Source organism: Oncorhynchus masou, chromosome 17 (genome assembly GCF_036934945.1).
Source record: "Oncorhynchus masou masou isolate Uvic2021 chromosome 17, UVic_Omas_1.1, whole genome shotgun sequence".
NCBI classification, from domain to species: Eukaryota; Metazoa; Chordata; class Actinopteri; order Salmoniformes; family Salmonidae; genus Oncorhynchus; species Oncorhynchus masou.
In genome coordinates this window covers 30,938,420-30,956,845 of record NC_088228.1, presented here as the reverse complement: position 1 = coordinate 30,956,845, position 18,426 = coordinate 30,938,420, and the positions used below count along the sequence as shown (strand labels likewise).

The following is an 18,426-nucleotide window of genomic DNA, read 5'->3' as shown; positions in this document are numbered from 1 at the left end:
CTCGTCAAACATCTCATTCCAAAATCATGGACATTAATATAGAGATGTTCCCCCCTTTGCTGCTATAACAGCCTCCACTCTTCTGGGAAGACTTTCCACTAGATGTTGGAACATACCTGCGGGGACTTCCATTCAGCCACAAGAGAATTAGTGAGGTCGGGGACTTATTTTGGGTGATTAGGCCTGGCTCACAGTCAGTGTTCATCCCAAATTCACCCCAAAGGTATTCGATGGGGTTGTGTGCAGGCCAGTCAAGTTCTTCCACACTGATCTCAACAAACCATTTATGTATGGACCTTGCTTTGTGCATGGGGGCATTGTCATACTGAAACAGGAAAGGGCTTTCCCCAAACTGTTGCCACGAAGTTGGAAGCACAGAATCCTCTTGAATGACATATGTTGTCGCATGAAGATTTCTCTTCACTGAAACAAAGGGGCCTAGACAAACCATGAAAAACAGTCCTAGACCATTATTCCTCCTCCACCAAACTTTACAGATGGCACTATGCATTGGGGCAGGTAGCATTCTCCTGGCATCTGCCAAACCCAGATTTGTCCGATGGATGGCCAGATGTTGAAGCATGATTCTTCACGCCAAGGAAACAAGTTTCCACAGCTCCAGAGTTCAATGGCGGCGAGCTTTACACCACTCCTGTCAACGGTTGGCATTGCGCATGGTGATCTTAGGCTTGCATGTGGCTGCTCGACCACGGAAACCCATTTCATGAAGCTCCCGAACAGTTATTGTGCTGAACATTCTTCCAGAGGCAACGTCAGTTTGGAACGCAGTAGTGAGTGTTGCAACCAAGGACAGACAATTTTTACATCAGCGGTCCTGTTCTGTGAGCTTGTGTGGCCTACCACTTTGCGGCTGTGTCATTGTTGCTCCTAGACATACCCACTACACAATAACAGCACTAGCAGGGCAGACATTTGATGAGCTGACTTGTTGAAAAGGTGGCATCCTATGACGGTGCAAAGTTGAAAGTCACTGAGCTCTTCAGTACAGGCCATTCCACTGCCAACATTTGTCTATGGACATTGTATAGCTGGGTGCACGATTTCAGGTGTGGCTATAGCCGTATCCACTCATTTGAAGGACTGTCCACATACTTTTGGCCATGTACACCGAACAAAAAATATAAACACAACATGTAAAGTGTTGGTGCCATGCTTCATGAGCTGAAAGAAAAGATCCCAAAAATGTTCAATACGCACAAAAATCGTATTTCTCTCAAATGCTGTGCACAAATTTGTTTATATCCCTTTACGTGAGCACTTGTCCTTTGACAAGATAAATAATCCAACTGACAGGTGTGGCATATCAAGAAGCTGATTAAACAGCATGACCATTACACAGGTGCACTAAAATGGCCACTACAATGTGCAGTTTTGACATAGAACACAATGCCACAGACGGGCTCAAGTTGTGAGAGTGTGCAATTGGCATGCTGACTGCCCACCATAACTTTTGCCAGATAATTGAATGTTAATTATTCTACCATAAACCGCCTCCAACACGTTTCAGAAAATGTGGCAATATATCCAATCTGCCTCAACCTCAGATCACGTATATGACCGAGCAGATTGCTGATGTCAACCTTGGGGAAAGATTGGGGTTAGGGTATGGGCTGGCATAAACTACGAACAACAATCAAGATTGCATTTTACAAAAATACCGCGACGAAATCCTGAGGCCCGTTCTGGTAAGGTACTGTAGCTGACCAACATATGCATATTTGTATTCCCAGACACGTGCAATCCATAGATTAGGGCCTAATGAATGTATTTCATTTGAATGATTTCCTCATATGAACTGTAACTCAGTAACATCAATGAAATTGTTGCGTATATATTTCAGTATAGTGTGTGTATTTATGATTACTTCATATCTCATAGCAAGCTATATCTGTGCGCCTACTAGCTACGTAGCTGGCAGCATCACATTCCCAGGCCAACTGCAGTACAGTGTGCGTGCCGCTCTCCATGGACCTTGCCAGTATTCAATACTGGGGTCAGCTGTGTGCGTTTGACTTTCTCAAGCTCGACATAACTAGGTTTACCAAAGTTTCAGGCAGATACTGAGTTACACACAAGCAATGTAATGAGGGACTACAATAAGGAAAAAGGTAAGAACGTGGCATTGAGAAATGTTTACAAGTTGACGTTACTATTGCTAGCTACATTGATTATACATTGGCACTTACACGCATCTAACTAGTGTATAAAATGTACCTATTTAACATTTGGCTAGTACTTCGCAAGGCGAATATAGTAAACTAGACAGCTACTGTAGCACCGCACTGTCGTTGACGATGGGTGGATGCCCATTTTACTCCACTTACCGAGGTAGTTTTCCCTGTGTTTGTCGCCTTTCACATCGTCCCAGTTGAACTGGTCTTGCCCTCCCCTTACACCCCCAGATCTCGAGGCACCAAACATTATTTCAGTTGTAATAAAGCTAAACGATGAAAGGCTTGTTTACACGTGCGCGCTAGGCCCTGTTTTGATCTGCATCCAGGTTTCCTTCTGACTGTCCTGCCAGGTTGGTTCTCTTCCACGTTCGCCTCGGGCGAGAAAGCTAGCACTTGGATTATATAGCAAGCTAACGTTAGAAGCACGTCGAGTAGCCTTTTTAGTATTTTGAAGAAATGTAGCTAGCTAAACTTTTGAAAAACTAAGTACACAACACCGTTGCAAACGGCTTTTTCTCTGGCGTTTGCACGATCCGCATGCGCGCAGATGGCTAATTTAGCTGGGGGCGTTCATTGCGCACAGTTCGCAATGCTAAATCTGCTACCACTGTAAAACACGTTCATCAAACAATTCGATTATTTTCTATGTCAACTTTAAACATGGATTTGGTTGCAGATTGCCAGACGAGCTGTGGAAGTCTTATGTATAGCATGCGGTCAAACGCTCACGAATTACTCGTTTGTTTGGCTCGTGATGATGACGTCAAACTCGATCTGTGATGGCTCTCACACAAGGTAGACAGAATATGGAGAAGACGCCTTGGAGACATTATTGAGATCTTGGACCGCAGTCATTGCAGATGTATATGAGGCATTTCTTCAGGCTCTTCTCAGGTAGGATGATATACCCTTTTGACCGCTAGTCTATAAAAGGTGTCAATAGCCCTGCTGTTTCTCTCTCATCACCTTAGAAGGTAGCTAGCCAGTCTGTCACACAGGCCATAAACATTGGTCAATCCGTGTTCTACTTGACAGAAGTGGATGTTTGCTTTCTAATTCTAAAGTTTAACATGTCTTGTTTACGTAATCATCTATCCTCTCCCACACAGCTATTAGAAGTCCAACCTGCTATATATATTGTAAGTGGTGCCTAAATTAGGTGTCAACGTTTAGCTGGCTTCAATTTGGATGTTTCTAGAAAGCCAGCATGCTTGTGATTTTATTATAGGGGACAATATGGTGGGAAATTTAAACTGCATAAAATATGGATTCTAGGACCATCTCATGCAAAATGGTTTTTAGATTGTCAGGGGTGAAAATAAGATGGAGCGGTTTGGTATGAAGTACTGGCAAAAGCAATAGTGGGGGTATGCTGTCTACAGTTCTCTTGGAATCTATTTGACTTTATCATTTTTTAAATTCACAAATAGATGTGGAATATGCTCCAAAATGTGGTGTGGTTCAATGGTAACACAGACATTTTGCCAAGGCAGAGAGAAGTGTGTGGACAGCAGTGTACGCATCAATTCAGATTACAAGACTTGTTTAGGCCTAATGAATGAGTGAAATACCATAAGAAACATGTTGGATACGTTTTCACATCTTTTCAGTTCCTTAAACTGTCATTTGGAAATCTCCCTGGTCCCTAAATTCCCCTCGCTCCGTGAGTGAAGAGGAAATGGAATCACTTTTCCGACGTCAACTAGGTTGTTGATGATGCATTAATAATTCTATTGATTTATGACATTCTGGTGAGCAAGGCTTTATTTAGTATTCTAGACCGGGGTTTCCCTAACTTGGTCCTGGGGCCCCCGCTGGGTGCATGTGCTAGGGCAAAAAAAAACTAAACTACACAGCTGATTCAAATAACCGTCTCATCATCAAGCTTTGAGTATTTTAATCAGCTGTGTAGTGTTCGGAGTTCAGAAATTAGCATTTTCAAAATGCAGACCTTCATTTGAAACCACTTCGCATGCATATTTTCCTTAACAGAAAATACAACACGTTCGGCAGAAAATAGCTATATTTTCATGAAAACAGAAGTGCAATGCTATTTGGCTAACAGCCGCACAAGTAAATGAGCATACAATGAAAAAGCAATGCATTTTTTGCATTGCCATATTTCTGTTTATCATAGAAACTGTAGTTGGTTACGTTCTAAGTTAATATTACCTGAGAAACACTGAGAAATGTAGCCACATATCAGTCAGTGCTGTCTGATGATAGAATGCCAGTTTGTGACTTCTCATCCAAGTAGAGAAGTATAACTGAAGCACAACATTAGTCTGACGCTGAGCAGAAATGACAATAAGAAGCATTTTTTTTTTAAATCTGGCTTTACAAAATGCAGCAAGATATCTTATGCATTCTTTTTTTTTTTTGCATGAAAAACGCAGAATTCTGCATTAACGTGACTCCCGGGGGCCCTAGGACCGAGTTTGGAAAACCCTGTTCTAGACGAGCATCAAGTAATGACAGCGGATAAGCTGAATATATCTAATTATAGACAAGTTGATTTAAAAAAAAAAATCCTACCAAATGCAATACATTATGAGCAGAAATCCCGCCGTCCCTGAGTAATGTGTGCAGGTAGTCTACATGAGCCTATTGAAGTAACTGTTTGACTATCAGATGAAAACATCATGAATGGTTGTGTTTGACACATTAAAAGGTAGGCTAATACATTTTAAAAGTTAAACAACAACGTCTAGACTATTAGGCCCATAGCGATCCTATTAAATTAGAGATTCTATATGTAATTCTATTAGGCCCATAAAATGTTTAAATAAAAGCACGTGCACACATAGGAAGTACCCTGTACTGGGAAGAAATTACATATAATTTCACCCCTGATTTTAAAGTTAAGCATATCCTCTGTGGTGGAATTATTCTAATCAAATGAGAGAGACTTTTAGATTTCTTCAAAACAATGTAACTTTATTTATTACTGCGGTAATGGAGTGTTAACGGTCACCCAATGGTGTAGACTTCAAGTCCAAACAAACAGGGTTAGGTTACAACTTTATAGTGTTCCTGAGTCCTTGTGACAAAGAACAGATATAGAAATGAGACAAAGGTACATTGTAATCTCATGCAACAAACATCAAGATTTACATGCCGCCAAATATCTGTCTCTAGTTAATTTACTGCTTTGTTATACAGAAATACTAATGTAACCAAGGACATGAGGTCATTCCCTCAAATTATTAAGTCCAGTGTTCATCTTCCATATGGGATAAATAAACTAGAGATTGGGTCTCCCTGGCACCAACACAGGCACACACACTAATCATAGAATGGAATGCAGTCTTTAGGTTATCACCAAGCCATCGTAAATCTGTCAGCGTTAAGACTCATGATAGTTCTCAGAACCCAATTCTGTTTGCCCTCAGAAAAACAGACCGTGTGAATGTACTAATATAGGAATACATTAATATAAAAGTCATTTGATTAACATAATGTTGTAATTCTACGACACCTCCCTTTTTTGGGGCGGCAGGTAGGCTTGTGGTTAGTGTTAGGCCAGTAACCAAAAGGTTGCTGGATCTAATCCCCAAGCTGACAAGGTACAAATCTGTCATTGTTAACCCACTATTCCCTGGTAGGCCGTCATTGTAAATAAGACATGCCTAGCTAAATGTAAAAAAAAAAGAAAGTATAGCCTACACATGTGGAATCTCTTACGTGACTGAACACTTTGTTCATATTGCATTAACTACTAATCAGTAGCCTAATGAAATTAAGAGCCAACTGATTTTACATGATGAAAGGTTGGTCACTGTCTAGCAAGGACCAATCACATGCTGTGGAACGCATATAAGGGCCAACTGTCTTAGTAAACCTAATGCTAAATCTGTAATGGCATGCAGACTGTTTCAAATGTAATTAGCTTTATCCCATGCCTGTAGTCAACTCGCATGCACCCCTTGTTTTCTGTTACATTTGAAAAGTGGTGCCTCGAGGTGTTACGGAAATCTTATAGGCTCATCCTATGTATGGTGATGTTGTAGACCCAATTATTTTGGAATGTGTTACGGATGCACAGATATTACATTTTTGGCCAATATCCGATATTCTCCTTGCCCCCCCCCAAAAAAAACTATACCGATAACCAATTATTTAACATTTGTGGCCTTTTTAAGCATTCTAGTACAGTTAAATAGTTGAAACACACACTGACCAAAAAGTTATTGTTGGCGTTTACGTATGTCCCCATTACCAGTAAAATATAAAACACATTTTTATTTTGCTTACTTGCTGTGCTGTTTCATTGTTCAGTCCCAACCAGGATTTCATCATACATTTCAAGCAGTGAAGTTTCAGCTCTGTCTGTCCGTGGCCTCTTCCTCTGTGCGAACTGTCACACTGACCATTTCCATCTTGTCCAGCTGTGTCTAACATTTCACGTAAAACCTGTTTCTTGTCTGCATCGAAGTAGTGGTCCTTGTACCTAGCATCGAGCATATAGTGGCAACACGGAGGCTCAAAGAGAATGCCACTGAATCTCTTGTTCACAGCCTCGAGTACTTTTGCAAGTTTTAATCCCAAGGTCTGTGTCGGCAGTTTTGTTGAAGGCGTTTCAATGCCATGACAGAGGGTATCGTGTCTGCTGCAGATGCATTTGATTGGCTTATTTCTTGAGTCAGTTGTTCAAATGGCGCTAGGAGTGTGTTCATGTTTCAAACATATTCTCAAATGCCATTTGAAATGGCAGCAGCGGTATGAAAACCAGCACATTCTTGAGCATGCGCTACGGCTTTCCTCAGTACGAAGTCCTCGTCGACCCACTGCTGTCAGACTCAGCATGCTCATGGGGCTGACATCGCTGGTCCAAATGTCAGTCATGAAGCTAATAGCAGTGACGCCCATAGCAAGTAGCTCATAGATGTGTGTTTCAACAATGTTTAACTCCAGTAGGGCAACATCTGAAAAATAGCACCTACCTGGCAGTGTGTACCGGGGCTCGAGGTGCTTGACCAGTCGGCAAAAGCCAACATCATCCACGACAGAATGGTTTGTGCGCTAAGTATTTTTCTGCTTTTGTTCTACAGTGGGCCCACAGTTCGGTATGCATCACGATTTGTGGGACACGGTAACGGTACGGTTATATATTGCGTCCCATATATATGGGATGCAATCAGTGGCATGTGAAAGTATTCACCCCCTTGGCATTTCTCTTTTGTTGCCTTACAACCTGGAAATAAATAATATTTTGGGGGTTTGTATCATTTGATTTACACAACGTGCCTACCACTTTGAAGATGCAAAATCTGTTTTATTGTGAAACAATCAAGAAATAATAACAGAACTTCTTCAATACTTTGTAGAGCCACCTTTTGCAGTAATTACAGCTGCAAGTCTCTTGGGGTATGTCTCTATAAGCTTGGCACATCTAGCCACTTGGATTTTTGCCCGATCTTCAAGGCAAAACTGCTCCTTCAAGTTGGATGGGTTTCGCTGGTGTACAGCAATCTTTAAGTCATACCACAGATTCTCAATTGGATTGAGGTCCGGGCTTTGACTAGGCCATTCCAAGACATTTAAATGTTTCCCCTTAAACCACTCTCTTAAGTGTTGCTTTAGCAGTATGCTTAGGGTCATTGTCCTGCTGGAAGGTGAACCTCCGTCCCAGTCTCAAATCTCTGGAAGACACAGGTTTCCCTCAAGAATTTCCTTGTATTTAGCACCATCCATCATTCCTTCCATTCTGACCAGTTTCCCAGTCCCTGCCAATGGAAAAACATCCCCACAGCATGATGATGCTGCCACCACCATGCTTCACTGTGGGGATGAGAGATGTTGGGTTTGCGCCAGACATAGCGTTTTCCTTGATGGCCAAAAAGCTCAATTTTAGTCTCATCTGACCAGAATACCTTCTTCCATATGTTTGAGGAGTCTCCCACATGCCTGTTTGGTGTACACCAAGTGTTTGCTTATTTTGTTCTTTAAACAATGGCTTATCTGGCCACTCTTCCGTAAAGCCCAGCTCTGTGGAGTGTACGGCTTAAAGTGGTCCTATGGACAGATTATCCGATCTCCGCTGTGGAGCTTTGCAGCTCCTTCAGGGATATATTTGGTCTCTTTGTTGCCTCTGATTAATGCCCTCCTTGCCTGGTCTGTGAGTTTTGGTGTGCGGCCCTCTCTTGGCAGGTTTGTTGTGGTGCCATATTATTTCAATTATTTTTAATAATGGATTTAATGGTGCTCCGTGGGATATTCAATGTTTCGGATATTTTTTTTATAACCCAACCCTGATCTGTACTTATCCACAACTTTGTCCCTGACCTGTTTGGAGAGCTCCTTGGTCTTCATAGTGCTGCTTGCTTGGTAGTGCCCCTTGCTTAGTTAGTGGTGTTGCAGACTAGGCGGCCTTTCAGAATGTGTGTGTGTATACTGAGATCATGTGACACTTCGATTGCACACAGGTGGACTTTATTTAACCAACTATGTGACTTCTGAAGGTAATGGGTTGCACCAGATCTTATTTAGGGGCTTCATAGCAAAGTGGGTGAATAGATATGCATGCACCACTTTTGTTTCTTTTTTTTTCACTTGGCCAATTTTGACTTTTTTTATGTCCATTAGATGAAATCCAAATAAAAATCAAGTTCAATTACAGGTTGTAATGCAACAAAATAGGAAAAATGCCAAGGGGGTGAATACTTTTGCAAGGCACTGTATACACATGCACGCACACACTACCAGGAAAAGATTTTAGAACACCTACTCATTCAAGGTTTTTCTTTATTTACTATTTCCTACACTGTAGAATAGTAGACATTAAACTATGAAATAACACAAGGAGTCATGTAGTAACCAAAAAAGTGTTAACGTCTCTGGGGTGTGTGGGACGCTAGCGTCCCACATGGCCAACATCCAGTGAGTTTGCAGAGCTCCAAATATAGAAATACTCATGATAAAAATTCTGAACAGATACAACTATTTTATATTGGTTTAAAGATTAACTTCTTGTGAATCCATCCACGGTGTCAGATTTCCAAAATGCCTTACGGCGAAAGCATAGCTTACAATTATTTGAGAACATAGCCCAGCAGACAAATCATTACAAACAGTAACCAGCCAAGTAGAAGGGTTACACAAGTTAAAATTCATCCCTTACCTTTGATGATCTAATATTGTGGCACCCCGAAGACATTCATTTATTCAATAAATGTTCCTTTTGTTCGATAAAGTCTCTCTTCATATCCGAAAACCTCCGTTTTCTTCACATTTTCTTCAGTAATCCACAGGCTCAAACAGTCACTACGGAAACAATTTGGATTTGTCTGCCTGTTCATTGAATATAAACATCGTTTGACATATTTCTATCCTCAGGTTGTTTTTAGCCTAAATAATCTATCTATAATATTTCAACCGGACAATAACGTAGTCAATATAAAAGGTAAACCAGAAAGGCACTCTCTCTGGTCGCATGAAAAAGCTCTGTGACCCCGGCAGGGTCCACTCATTCAGACTGTTCTTACTCCCTCAAGCCTGAAACAATTTCTAAAGACTGTTGACATCTAGTGGAAGGCATAGGAACTGCAATCTGATTCCTAAGTCAATGGATACTGTAATGGCATTGAATAGAAAACTTAAAACAAAAAAAATCCTACTTCCTGAATGGATTTTTCTCGGGTTTTTGCCTGCCAAATCAGTTCTGTTATACTCAGACATTATTTTTTTAAACCTTTTTGGAAACTTTAGAGTTTTCTATCCAAATCTACTAATTATATGCATGTGTAGAAAGCTGTTTAATTTGGGCATGCTTTTCATCCAAAATTCCAAATGCTGCACCCTACCCTAGAGAAGTTAAACAAATCAAAATATATTTTATATTCTTCAAAGTAGCCACTCTTTGCCTTGATGACAACTCTGCACACTCTTGGCATTCTCTCAACCAGCTAAACTCTGCTGTCCAGCTCATCCCAAACCATCTCAATTGGGTTGAGGTTGGGTGAATGTGGAGGCCAGGTCATCTGATGCAGCACTACCCCACTCTCCTTATTGGTCGAATAGCCCTTACACAGCCTGGAGGTGTGTGGAATCATTGTCCTGTTGAGAAACAAAGTGTAGTCTGACTATGCGCAAACCAGATGGAATGGCGTATTGTTGCAGGATGCTGTGGTAGCCATGCTGGTTAAGTGTGCCTTGAATTCTGAATAAATCACCGGTGTCACCAGCTAAGCACCATCACCCCACCTCCATGCTTCACGGTGGGAACCACACATGCAGAGATGATCTACTCTGCGTCTCACAAAGCCACGACTGTTTGAACCAAAAATCTCAAATTTGGACTCATCAGACCAAAGGATTGATTTCCACAGGTCTAATGTCCATTTCTCATGTTTCATGACCCAAGCAAGTCTGCTTCTTATTGGTGTCCTTTGGTAGTGGTTTCTTTGCAGCAATTCAACTATGAAGGACTGACTCGTGCAGTCTCCTCTGAACATTTGATTTTGAGGTGTCAGCAATTTCTGAGGCTGGTAAGTCTAATGAACTTATCCCCTGCAGCAGAGGTAACTCTGGGTCTTCCTTTCCTGTGGCGGTCCACATGAGACCGTTTCATCATAGTGCTTGATGGTATTTGCAACTGCACTTGAAGAAACCTTAAGTTCTTGACATTTTCTGGATTGACTGACCTCCATGTCTAAAGTAATGATGGACTGTTTCTCTCTGCTTATTTGAGCTGTTCTTGCCATAATATGGACTTGGTCTTTTACCCAATAGGGCTATCTTCTGTATACCCCTCCACACACACACACCTTGTCACAAGACAACTGAATGGCTCAAATGCATTAAGAAGGAAAGAAATTCCACAAATTAACTATTCACAAGGCATGCCTGTTAATTGAAATGCATTCCAGGTGATTACCTCATGAAGCTAATTGAGAGACTGCCAAGAGCCTGCAAAGGGGGGTGCTCAAGATGGCGGCATGAGAGGGTGTAACATGTCTAGCTGAGGAACAATTTTAGGGTTTTCTCACAAAGTTGATAGTTTTAGACTGCAGTTGTCATTTTTTGTGAAAAAACAAATTGCATCTAACCATACAATTTAGCTATTTTGAATAATTTTGTAATCAAACCATGGAAATATAGTTTTGACAATTTCCAACTAACAAGCTAGCTATCAAAGTTTCAGCGTGTGTAGTTAAGTGTAAAAAAAAGGGGGGGGGGGTGAATGGGATTCATACCCAAATACCCCAACCAAGGAGCAACTTCCAAAGAAGCTGAGAAGTGAACCATCAATGAGCCAGCTACAGGACAACATCGTCCGCATCCTCACGGCTAAAATCAAAGAGAGCGCAGATGGCATCATGGATACTGTCAGTATCGTAAACCTGAAGAAATCAATTGATTTCAATGCTCAGGAAGTAGAAACTCTGAAGCAGCAGAAGACAACATTGAAAACTCAGGTTGCAAAGCAGGAGAAGAAATTAAATGGAGTCAAAGGTAAACGAGAATGACCGGTATAGTTGGAGATGGAATATTCTAATTTATGGAATAGCAGAAAAATCTGATCTGACGAGAACATCAAAGCACGCGTGAAAGATGGGGCAATGGTCCCGGAGGAGGAGCGAAATGTTGTTGCAAGTTCTCTGGATGTAGTGCACCACCTGGGTAGGCAGAGTGATGGGGAAAACAACCAGCCACCACGACCAGTGATCATAAGATTTCTCTCCAGGACAGCGAGGGATATGACATGGAAAAGTGCAAAGAAAAATTACTATTTAAAAAAGAACAACCTGAGGTTCAAGGAGGATCTGACAGCATTTGATAAAGAAGTTCGGAATCGTCTGGCCGACGATTGAGAGAGCAAGGAAGGGAAAGTGCATACTTTGCGGGAGCCAAGGCGTTTGGTAATGGAAGGGAAATTCATGCTGACGCCTAGCTTGTTGACTGATGGATTTATCAAGTGAGTTGTGCAGGAATTAGTTTTATTTGCATCTGATAAAACATATTTCTTGGGGAAAGAGCATTATTTGTGAGCCAAACTTTATATATATATATATATATATATATATATATTTATTTCTTTTTTTGGCGGGGAAATTCACACTAACATTTAATGTTAGCTTGGTGGCTATTCATTTTACCAATCTATGGTACAATTTGTGTGATATATAATTTAGGGCAACCACTTGCATGGTGCAAAGGACTTTTCTTTTTGTGAGAACCCGATTTAATGTGAAAGTATACAAGTTTAATATTCTTCATATATTCATTGTGGTATTAAATGTCCATTTCTGTTTTTTTCTATTAATGCCAGGGGAATTCGTAATATTTTGAAAAGGAAATCTTTATTTTTGTATTGTAAGAGTGCCAACATTTATTTCATTCAAGAAACTCATGCCTGTTCCACAGATACTGCGTTTTGGAAGTGTCAATGGGGGATCGATATTTGGTACGAATCGGTCAGCAGGTGTCGCTATTTTAAAAGGCAACTTTAAGGGTCATGTATTGAGTCATGAAGCAGATAATACCATTGGTAGATGTCAACCACGTTCAATTCATTGTTGTAAATATTTATGCTTCCCATAACAAGTCAAGTAACTGTACTTTATTTAGAGACATTGAGAGGAAAATAAGTAAAATTGTCTACATTCCCATTGGCCAAAGTAATATGGTGTGGAGATTTTAATACAGTATCACATGATAATCTCGATAGATAGCCTCCTAAGGATAGCAATTCTGTTTGTGAGATAAGAAATATAAGGTCAGAGGTGTTCTAGATATTTGGAGACATAAGAACCCAGATAATCTTGTGTCTATTGAGTATCAAAGATTTATCTATACAATCCCGTATTGATTTCTGAAGATATGGCTGACAAGGTTGATAGTCTGAATTGAACCATCGATTTTTAACAGATCAACAAAGGGATCTCAATAAAGATAAATATGCATGGTTTGTCAACAAAAAAAGTGTGTTACTGGAACATGGACAAGACTCTAGAGAATGAAGTATTTAAGAAGGAAGTAGCAGGAATTATTAATAAATACTGGAATAGTGCCTGTTATAAATACGTTTGGAAATTTGATAAGGTTTTGGGGTATTTCACTGGGGAAAGGAATTGCTCGTGTCAAGAGAAATAATATGACATAAAGGGAATAATGGATTATACTAAAAAACTATCTTCATTGCAAATGCAGATAGACTGTATCTATAAGGAAAAGGCCCGGGGAGCATTTGTAAGAGGGAGGGAGAAATACAAAATATTTCTTTAATTTAGAAAAAGGGGGCAAGTGAAAATATTTCCTAATGATAAATAATACTCCCATTGAAAATCCAAAATAAATCTCTCGGCATGTATAAAGATTCTGATAAAACTGGGCAACATCAGCCCAGTCAACTTCCAATATGAATCTTTTCTTAGACAATGTAGCAGACATTGCTAAGAAGATAGATAATGATTTTTGATGAGTTATCTGAAATTCAGAAGACTATTAAAAGGCGTAAGGACAATAGGTCCCCTGGAAATTATGGTTTAATAAGCGAGTTTTATAAAGCATTCAATGATTCTTGCTATGTTTGCTACATTCTTGCTATGTTTCAAGAATCAATAGAAAAAGGGTTGCCAGCTTCCTTAAAGCAAGGTGTAATTACATTGATTCCCAACCCTAATAAGGATACTCTTTTTTTCCTGACACTGGTCATAGACCCATACAAGATTACTTTGAATATAGCCAAAGGGAGCGTGATAAGATCATTGTTTCGGAGTCCCTTTTTGACATGCCGGGAGGTAATTCTGACCTCTTGAAAGAACTGTTGCTTTCTCGTCTGGCGCTTAGATAAATGTATCTACATATAGTCACTCTTAGTGATTTATGTGCGTCAAGGCATTATTCCACAGGGACTCAGGTGGCAAAAAGAACCATCATTGGGACAGCGCACAGATGATTTCTGTGAGTGCTGGTGTGCCATCCTGAACAAATGCTCTATTGATTTAATGACATTGATTGTTGACCAGCTGAAAGGGGATTTTATTGAAATGGATAACACAATTAAAGACAAACGCACAGCTCTACAAATAGCTGTTAATGATGATGGTATATTCAATGAACTGATGACAACTAACCAAGCGCTCCAGGACAAGTTGTCTACAGAAATAAAGGAACTTAAAATCAAGAAATTCAACCAAGACAAAAAAGACAAGGTCGAGGATAGTCTACTTCTGGAGAAACCCTGACGAGGTCCTGCTCCTCCTCTCCATGACAGACGCAGGAGGAATGACGCTTACTTCTATCCACCTCGTCTGACCAACACTCTACAACCAGCGGCTCATCGGCTTCCAGTGGCAGTTCTTTTTTTATTGAACGAGAGACTGGGCCGACAGAAGGGCGGAGGTGGCCGCAGGCACGCGCGTCAACGAGAGGCCTCACCCGACTGGGTAAGACGAAACGACTATCTGAGGCAGAGGGGACCATTCACACTGTCCCAGAACCCACGGGACTGAGTGTCTTTTAATTTATCAAGCAAGATATTGAGCCCTGCCCATGTCTCCTTGCTTAACCCTTTATCTTTTGTGCCTACAACCCAGTGCAACAATTTTGATGTTAAGGTAGACATGTTTAAGTTTTTTTTTTTTTTTTTTACTTTTGTTTAATGGAATACTATCGCTCCCCTAATCCTGACATTTCTATTGAACCAGTAGGTTGCTCACCTGCACATACTCAGACTCCTTTTAGAAGCAAGAGTTATTTTATACCTCCATCCAATCGCAATCACTCTATCGAGACATATTGCAGACTTGTTGAAAAAGATGTTGCTCATCTCCTTAAGAACAAGCAGGAGTCCAAATCTTTTCATAATTTACCTAAGGATGAAAAACAGGCTTTGCTTGATTTACAATCCGAGATGTCAGTCCTTACCCGCCCTCCTGATAAGGGTGGGTCAGTTGTACTTATGGGAAGGACAGTTTATATAAATGTGTCATGGACTACTACATGAACTACTTAACACCTTTTACAAGAAACTCAGAAGTGACCCCACTTTCCAATTTCAGAATACTATCTTTACTGTCCTAGAATGGTATTTTAAGTTAACCAAAAAAGAACACAACTTTGGCTATTCAACACCCTAAAATTGCCACGTTTTATACTATACAAAATTACACAATGTTACAAAACCTCCAGGGTGCCCTATTGTAGTGGGCATTGATGCGGTAATGGCCCCTCGATCTACTTTTGTTTACTTTTCTATTAAGACCACTCGCAGAACAGCTCCCCTCCTTTGTAAAGGACACCAGCAGTATGATCTCTATCATTGAATCTCTTGATCCTCTCCCTGAGAATACCTTGTTAGTTACTTTTGATGTGAGTCGTTATACACAAATATTGCACACGAGGGCGGTATTGAAGCTATGGAACATTTTCTTCTGCAACATGACCCTAATGAACTACTTTCCAGTCCCTGCATTATAACATTGGCTGAAATAGTACTCACACACAACTACGTTATCTTTCTAAATTATTTCTTTATTCAGACGAAGGGTACTGCTATGGGATCCCCCATGGCTCCTAACTACCCTAACTATGCTAATGTGTATGTGGGTTACATGGAGAAACAGTATTTTTCAATCCTCTCAAAAAAAAGTTATTATTTGGAAATGGTATATTGATGATATTTTTGTTCTATGGAGGGGTGACGCAAAACAGCTCCAGGCGTTTTATGCTTTTCTTAACTCCTGTTACTCCTGATTTACTATGCAATCTGATACATGTCAAATCAGTTTTTCTGATCTTGTGTGAAAATAATGTTCTATACACTGATCTTTACAGTAAACCTACTGATTGTAACAGTTTGTTGGCTGACAGTTGTCACCCACTTCCCTTGAAAAATAGTTTGCCCTACAGCCAATTGTGTCGAATTAAAATAATTATCAAAAAACAATCAGATTTAGACAAAAATATGGTTGAGACGCATAGAAAATTCAAGGAGAGGGGTACAAAAATCAGATCAATATTGCCATTGAGAAAATCCAAAACAAAGTGAGACATGACCTTTTTCAAGGTCAGTCTCGCAAAAAGACACATTCTTGCGTTCTAAATACCCGCTATTCAAAGTGCTCTGAACAAATTAAGGGAATCGTTCACAAACATCGACACATTCTAAAATCCGATGATAGTCTCGGTAATGTGTTTTCGGACCATCCCTTGGTCGTATTCTCGCGCGGCAGAAATCTCAGACCAATTGGTAAACTCTGATTTACCACCCCAAGATATTCCTGAACAACGTTTATTTGCGCCCCTACTGGATGCAAATTACAAGTGCAATGGCTGTGCTCAATGCAATGGTACCTATAAATGTAGATCCTTCAAACACCCACAAACAGGGAAATTGATCCCAATCAAAGGTGTTATTACGTGCTCCACTAAGGCAGTTATTTATCTTATAACTTGTCCTTGTGGTAAAAATTGTGGGTAAAACAAAGCTCGAATTAAAAGTACGTATCTCAGAGCATCGTAGCACCATTAGGTGCAAAAACTCGACTTACCCAGTTGCGGCCCACATTTTGGAAGCAAACCAATCGTTTTCGTCTCTGCGTTATATTGGCATTGAACATGTCACCCTCCCTAGGAGAGGGGGTGACCTTAATAATTAGAGGCTGCCTGGATCTTTAATTTTAAAGACCCTTGCTCCCTTTGGTCTCAACGTAGACTTTGACCTTAAGCCATTCTTGTGACTTTTGCCATTGTAATTGTTTTGTAAGCTTGTGTAGTCTAAAATGAATCTATGATTGTATGCTCTCCATTTGTTTTTTGTATGCCATTTTAATATTTGAGAATTAGCCAATGATATTAGGCCACACTTGGCCATGATTAGACACCTGTGTGTCTTTGACAATATATAAATGAGTCACCCTACAGTGTTTGTGATTTATACCCTGATGAAGACAGCTTGCCTGTCAAAACGTTGGATATTAAATGTTTTGCATCTGAGCTCTTCTTTAGTGTGCGGCTCCTTTGTTTTCTACTCCATTAGCCAGCACTTCGCCTATATAGGTGTGCTTTTCTTTTTCTTCTAGATTAACACATTAGTAATAACATCAGGTTGATCTTAGATATGATTGACTATTATGACCTTATGTTTGTTGATTTTTATAAAGCTTTTGACACTGTAGAACAATGAGTATGTTCAAAGCAATATGTATTTTGGGGATTGACTTTTTTTGAAGCAGTCCAAACTTTATATAATGGTTGTACAAGCTCTATAAAATTAGCTCACGGGACATCCCAAAGATTTGATATTGGCCTTGGCATTAGGCAGGGCTGCCCGATTAGTCCATTTGTATTTTTATTGGTTACTCAAATTATGGCTCTTCATATCAAGAAAGGGAATTTAAGATGTTTCAGCACTTGGTAATGAATTTAAACTATGTCGACTGGCTGATACCACCATATTTTTAAGAGACAGGAATGAGGTTTCTAAATATGTTTCCTGTATTGAAGACTTCATTAGTTTCGGGTTTGAAAATTAATATCAATAAGTCAGTCTTATTTCCACTCAAATTGTGTTTTACAGGAAGTATATGGTATCCAAATTAAAGAAAAGGTTACATATATTGGAATTGTTATATGCAAGGATGAAAAACAAAGGAGTGAATTGAACTTTAACGCCATTATAGAGAAAACATAGAAGAAATTGAACCTCTGGTTGAGAGAGATTTCGTTATACGGTCGGGTTTTATTGTCCAAAGCTGAACGGTTATCCAGATCAGTTTGTGTCGTTTATCACTTGACTTACCCCCTAAAATTGTAAAGGACTTAGATCAGATTTTTTAATTTTATTTGGAGGAACAAGCCTCACTATCTACGAAAGGATATTCTCATTACTCATTACTCTCATTACTCTAGATTTCAATACTCTAAATAATACTTTTAAAATAAATTGCATTCTGAAGTATGTTAAGAACCATAATAGTATTTGGAATGTCTTCCCTAAGTATTTATTTGACACTGGTGGTGGTTTACAATTTTTGCTTCGATGTAATTTTGATATTGATAAAATCCTGGTAAAGTTGGCCAAATTGCATAAGCAGGTAATTTTAGCTTGGATGTTAGTGTATAAACACAAGTTTCCCCCTTACAGATACTTTATATGGAACAACAAAGATATACGATTTAAAAATAAGTTTTTCATAACTGGTTTGAGAATAAAATGATTTTGGTTGGTCAGTTACTGAATGAGGATGGATATCTACTCTCATGTGGAATTTCTTGATAAGTTTAA

At 39.8% G+C, this 18,426-nt stretch overlaps 2 protein-coding genes across 5 annotated transcripts in view; one reads left to right on the top strand and one right to left on the bottom strand.

Moving 5' to 3' along the window:
* LOC135558842 (multiple myeloma tumor-associated protein 2 homolog) overlaps positions 1-18,426 on the bottom strand; it is a 35,862-nt gene that overhangs the window by 12,964 nt on the left and 4,472 nt on the right. The window contains exon 2 of one of the 3 annotated variants that reach the window (XM_064993009.1): positions 9,316-9,458. The exons of 1 other annotated variant lie outside the window; for it this stretch is intronic. Coding sequence is in view for 1 of the 2 variants with exons in the window: in XM_064993008.1 (XP_064849080.1) it covers positions 2,346-2,442 (97 nt within the window). In the remaining variant the exon portion in view is untranslated. Of the gene's footprint in view, positions 1-2,345; positions 2,891-9,315; positions 9,459-18,426 lie in introns of those variants that run through there. One more of the 3 variants, XM_064993008.1, reaches the window with a different exon arrangement.
* Positions 1,974-18,426, top strand: part of LOC135558844 (guanylate kinase-like) — a 29,504-nt gene continuing 13,051 nt past the window's right edge. The window contains exon 1 of one of the 2 annotated variants that reach the window (XM_064993011.1): positions 1,974-2,129. In XM_064993011.1, the coding sequence (XP_064849083.1) occupies positions 2,105-2,129 (25 nt within the window). In that variant the 5' untranslated portion in view covers positions 1,974-2,104. Of the gene's footprint in view, positions 2,130-2,959; positions 3,090-18,426 lie in introns of those variants that run through there. The other variant, XM_064993010.1, reaches the window with a different exon arrangement.